This window comes from Sinocyclocheilus rhinocerous, unplaced genomic scaffold, assembly GCF_001515625.1.
Source record: "Sinocyclocheilus rhinocerous isolate Xijiao unplaced genomic scaffold, SAMN03320098_v1.1 scaffold4768, whole genome shotgun sequence".
NCBI lineage: Eukaryota > Metazoa > Chordata > Actinopteri > Cypriniformes > Cyprinidae > Sinocyclocheilus > Sinocyclocheilus rhinocerous.
The window spans coordinates 49923-55922 of record NW_015654055.1 but is presented as its reverse complement, the minus strand read 5'-3'; the positions used below and the strand labels follow the sequence as shown (position 1 = coordinate 55922).

At 38.8% G+C, this 6000-nt stretch overlaps 1 protein-coding gene across 2 annotated transcripts in view; it reads right to left on the bottom strand.

The window, feature by feature from the left end:
* The window catches only part of LOC107716611 (bridging integrator 3-like), a 70778-nt gene that overhangs the window by 63797 nt on the left and 981 nt on the right, over positions 1-6000 (bottom strand). Inside the window, exon 1 of one of the 2 annotated variants that reach the window (XM_016523109.1) lies at positions 5411-5591. The exons of the other annotated variant lie outside the window; for it this stretch is intronic. Coding sequence (XP_016378595.1) covers positions 5411-5418 — 8 coding nt within the window. The 5' untranslated portion in view covers positions 5419-5591. Of the gene's footprint in view, positions 1-5410; positions 5592-6000 lie in introns of those variants that run through there. 2 annotated transcript variants of the gene reach the window in all.

The window sequence follows — 6000 nt, the reverse complement described above, 5'->3', positions numbered from 1 at the left end:
GCTTAAAGCGTTTCCTTGGTTTCCGCTGTAAACAAAGCAGCGCTGAATTTATATAATATGCATTGCATTATACAGAGGCAAGATGAAAAGAAAAAATACCATCTAAACTTTTCTAAAGACAGTAAGTACCCCTCAGACATGCATTCATATAAACTCATACCCCTATAATATAAACTCATACCCCTATATGAATCGCGATTTGTTTCGCATCTCAACCGATTTGAATCGTCACATATTTGAATCGATTTTCAACTGGCTCACAGTTAATCGTTACATCCCTAGAGAGCACACATTCAATATTGGGTAAAACAAAAAACAATCTGGAATTTATTATTTTCAGTCACCAATGGCATTTAGATCACATATAAAATTACATAATATTAACCAAAATCTTGAGCCCTGATCAATATTAATTGTGTGGTTAATATTCCCTAAATAATTTCACTCACATTTGCGCCTAAAACTAGACATGTGTGAACTGTAGATAGATAGATAGATAGATACTGTCTGAGATACAAGAGGATTGGATGGATTAAGAGAATGAAAATTAGAAATTGTGCAAGTGATACCTGTGGAGTATATATTCAACAAATGCAAACTATTTGTGATTAAATGAAAATGTAAGAATACCTCAGAATACAGCTACAGGTCCCAAATGGAAAAGGGTCATTCAGCAAACTGAAACTAATACAAATTAATAAAAATAAATATGTATCAAATATCTGAGTCACACTGAAGAACCCACAGAACTGCCACAAAATTAATCTAAAATGTTTTATAGTTGACACCCCAAATCCCAGATTCATAATTTCATCTGAAACAGGAGGTCGTAGACCTGAACTATTGGCTAACCGAAATGACCTTAAATAACGCATTATGTTACTGCTGGTAATTCTGCAGAGATACTGAAGAAGACTAAATGATTCCTGTTGCTTTCATGTCAACTTAAATAAAATCCTCTCCATTCACAGATACACAGATTAATGAAAAGTGCCCTGTTCTGGAATCCAAGGCTTTACGCTATCAGCATGATCACAGACGTGCAAGTGACAGGAGCGCAAACAAAGCTTCGTTCAGACATGCAGCAAAAATTACGCCGAGAATAGGCAAACTTGACTCACGCTACACACCAGCCCGTGTGGAGAAGCCAGCTAATGGATGCTCTATCTGGGGGGACTGCAGTTTTACAACCGGATCTTATCTACAACGAGTACAGAGACTCGGTTGACAGCAATTGTTGTCACAGCGACCCCGGTGTCAGAGCGACCACGTCACTATCTAGAAAGAGGCCCTGCATGAATGCAGGGGGTCAGCCTGGTTCATAAAGGATCCTTTCACCACCAGCTCATTCGGACCTTCACCCCAACACTAAGCGTACTGGAGTGGAAGCATCCTCTGCCGGCCGCTGACCTTTCAAGTAGGGCCCTGTGACGCCGATTCAGTTTCCGAAGTTGAACCTCTGACAATGCAAATAGTAGAAAGTTTAATATGTCAAAATGGAAAGCCAGAAAAGCAGTCCCCCTCTCTGCTTTGGACCGGACAAAGAATGACGTTTTGACGTTCTGTGCTGTTAAAAATTCTGAATCGTTTCAGCCATGAACTTTATGAACTGTGACATTTTCTCATTTTTGCATGCAGCAGATCGCTCTAGTTTGGTCACTGAAAACTGTGACCTTAACAAGCCAAGTCGGCTTTGCTGCTAGCAGTGCAATTAAGCTATGACATGATTATTTAAAGTCAGCATGCAATGGAAATTTATCTATTTCTTGTATTCAGGGTTTCTGCAGGTTTTATGAAGGTAAATGTACGACTTTTTAGGACTAAGTAAATGAAATTGAAAGGGGTCATGTGATGCGATTTCAAGTTTTCCTTTCTCTTTGGAGTGTTACAAGCTGTTCGTGAATAGATAAGATCCCTAAAGTTGCAAAGATTAAAGTCTCAAACCCAAAGAGATATTCTTTATAAAAGTTAAAGGGGTCCTATTATGCTTTTTCACTTTTTCAACTTTAGTTATTCTGTAATGTTGCTGTTTGAGCATAACAAATATCTGCAAAGTTACAAAGCTCAAAGTCCACTTCAAAAGGAGATATTTTATTTAACAGAAATCACTTTTCAAAAACTACAATGAACGACTCGTTTGGACTACAACGCATATTTTCCGGGATTTGTCATATCACAAATATCGACGAATGGGACAAGACCTGGTTGAGCTGCACTAGAGAAGACAACGAGTGTTATCACTATGTCGGAGACACGCTAGCTTTCCCAAGGCAGACGAACTTAGAGTGGTTACAATCATCCGCGCTCAAATTGATTTGATATTGACGTAATATTTCCACTGAAGCTTGCAGGCGGCTATGGTAAGGGGCATGACATTTCCCGACCAGGTGCCGAGTGCTGCCAATCACAGCACACACTGGCCCAGCTAACCAATCACAACACACTGGAGAGCTGGCCAATCACAGCACACACTGGCCCAGCTAACCAATCACAACACACTGGAGAGCTGGCCAATCACAGCACACACTGGCCCAGCTAACCAATCACAACACACTGGAGAGCTGGCCAATCACAGCACACACTGGCCCAGCTAACCAATCACAACACACTGGAGAGCTGGCCAATCACAGCACACACTGGCCCAGCTAACCAATCACAACACACTGGAGAGCTGGCCAATCACAGCACACACTGGCCCAGCTAACCAATCACAACACACTGGAGAGCTGGCCAATCACAGCACACACTGGCCCAGCTAACCAATCACAACACACTGGAGAGCTGGCCAATCACAGCACACACTGGCCCAGCTAACCAATCACAACACACTGGAGAGCTGGCCAATCACAGCACACACTGGCCCAGCTAACCAATCACAACACACTGGAGAGCTGGCCAATCACAGCACACACTGGCCCAGCTAACCAATCACAACACACTGGAGAGCTGGCCAATCACAGCACACACTGGCCCAGCTAACCAATCACAACACACTGGAGAGCTGGCCAATCACAGCACACACTGGCCCAGCTAACCAATCACAACACACTGGAGAGCTGGCCAATCACAGCACACCTCGCTTTTCAGACCGATGAGCTTTGTAAAAAAAGATGAACGTTTCAGAAAGGCGGGGCATAGAGGAGAAACAATAATATACAGTATGTGGAAAATAATGGTGTTTTTTTAACTTTAAACCACATAAACATTTCATTACACCAAATACACAAAATAATGTTATTTTTAGCAACATCATATGACCCCTTTAAGGAATAAATTGAATGGAACACGTCAATGAGATGATCTTTAAATGTAAAAGCATTTTATTTGCAACGCATCAAAGTTTGAAAATACATCTTCCATCAGCTCTCCATTTCTTTTTAATTTATTTCATTAAAAAAAAAGCTTATAACTTTTATTGTACCTTCTGATCACACTGTAAAAAACTGATGTTCGCTTTCCAGTGCAAACGTCCAAAATTTCTTAAATCAAGATACATTTACTTGAGAAGCAAAATGTCATAAGAAGTCTTGTTTTAAGAGAAATTGATCAAAATGAAGTAAGTGTATGATTAAAACGAGAACAAATAACAGATAATAATGGGCTCAGAAAACGCGAATGAGAACTCACGCACACAGTGAGAAGATCTGTGTGTCATCCGAACCGTGCAAACCTGCGTCTCAGAGAGAATATTGAGTTCTTTTTCAAGTCTTGTGTTACACTGGGCAAATTCACACAGAAATTATGTCAACATGCCCATCTTGGTGAGTATCCTAGGATTGAACGTACAGTATCAGTGAACTAGATCCGTGCATTGTCTTAAAGTTTTTAATGTTAACCAAACAACAAAAGACAAGGAAATCACTCACTGCTATTGACTGAATAACTTTTGTAACTTTAATAAGGATTAATCTTTAATTTATACAGTCAAATATGCAATGTTATTTTACATTTGATTACTTTATTCAATTTCTGTACCTAAAAACTAATGTTAGACATACCTAAAAAAAAAAAAACTGAAAAGCACTGTTTATTTTATTTGTATCTTTGCTCTATTGTATTTTTTGTGCTGTTGCTTGAAGTTAAATTACTTGTTCTTATTTTCTTTATTTTTATTTGACAGTATAGTCCTTTTTTCCCCTAAACACAGCACATACCGAACCGTACCGTAACCGTGACTCTAAAACCGTGATACAAACCGTAAGTAATTTGAACTGTTACACCCCTAGTATCCACATAATTCTGAACGCTAGCTTTCAGCTGTTACTGTAGTGGCCACAAAGACTACAATACAGCATTATGAATAGCATGATATAAGCACCACCAAACTTAAAAACTGCAAATCATCACAAAATCACTTTCGCATTTGTTGGAGCAGCACAACAAATTATTATGTTATCTACAAACAAATCGGCCAAACCTTTGTAGTTTAATGGCAATGTCTTTCCCAAGTTTTCTTACATCTTGATGAAAGCATAACAAACTGACAGGGCAAAACTACACAAGTCGACAGTGGTCCATTGTGTTCAACCTAAAACAAATGCTAACAAGTCTGTAGTTTCCTGGAATCCAGTGAAAGACAGACTCAGAGACTGATGAAGGGAACTACACTTAAAAACAGGTTCTTCGATGGTTCTCTGATAACCCCTCAGCAAAGAACCCTCTTGTTATCTAGAGCCATAGGGTTTCTTGAGCTGCTACTGTACAGAGTAAGTTACATTATAAGTTCTTCAGATCAATGCAGGCTACTAATTTCTAAGACAAGAATACATAATTTAAAAAAGTTCTTTATGAAAATGTAAATAGACTGAAACGCATAATCTCTGCCAAATGCATTATAAATGATTCATACATTTAGACATACACATATCACAGGGTGCCTACATTTAATAAATAGGCTACTTTTATAGAATTAAAGTAGTTTAAATTACGAATAAAATAACCTATATTCATAGGTATAAGCTATAAACATATTGTATAAAGTAATACATTGATAAATCAGACTGTAAACATCGTGTCTCCGAGGGCTTACGAGCTAACTTAGCTACTATAACTAGGGAAAGAGCTATGGGCTAACAAGCGAAATAATATTATAGCGAGAGAATACAGAATGTATAAAACATGTGGAATTCTACACATCGTTTTAAAGTGTTTATGTAACGTTTAAACTAAGCTGTAACCGCAAACACGGTTAAATTAGTCCCTCGCGAGAGCACTAGCCAGTCGACGGCGGTGTGTCGAAAGCTCGCTCGCTGCCTAACTAGACAGCATTTCAGCTGCATTCGAACGCTCTACATGCAGTCTAGTTAGGCAGCTCACTGTGTTTTGAAACGCAGTCCGCGACACTTCACGCCGTCTGAAAACAAACGTCTTATTATTATTTATTAACCCACATAAGTGTTGTGATACATACCAGCTCATCTTGTGCTCAAATTCAGTCCAAATCAATCGAAATAGAATCCCTTTCCTTCAAATACATCGCCTTTTCAGTCTATAAGAGTGGGACGGCGAGCAGGAAATAGAGAAGTTTACTGCAAGTCAGAGGTCGAGAGGATTTAAACTACGGCAAGCGGAGAGGTCAAACTACAGCCGCGCAACAGGTACCAGACATGTACACACACTGCGTTTATGAAGCAAACCAAATTATTGTAATGATACCAGATTTCGTAGTGTCGGTAATGGTTTATGTTCAGCATTATTTATTGTCCATTCTTTACTGAAAATGTATAAGGGCTGTCGAATACTTTTAAAGGGATTTACCCAGAGCAAAATCCTATAACTCGGAAGTTGCTGTTTTAAAGCTCTGGGAAGTTTATTGAGTTCTCATGTAATGTTTAATTTGAACTTTGTGTGAACGTTGTCTTATATTTCTCCTGAAATCTTTAGCAGAATTAGGAATAATCACAAATGAGACACTGCGAATATATAACTCAGGTAACGTGAGTACTTAAGATGATTGAATTTAATAAGAAATGTTTGAAATCTCTGATCTTTGTTCAAATC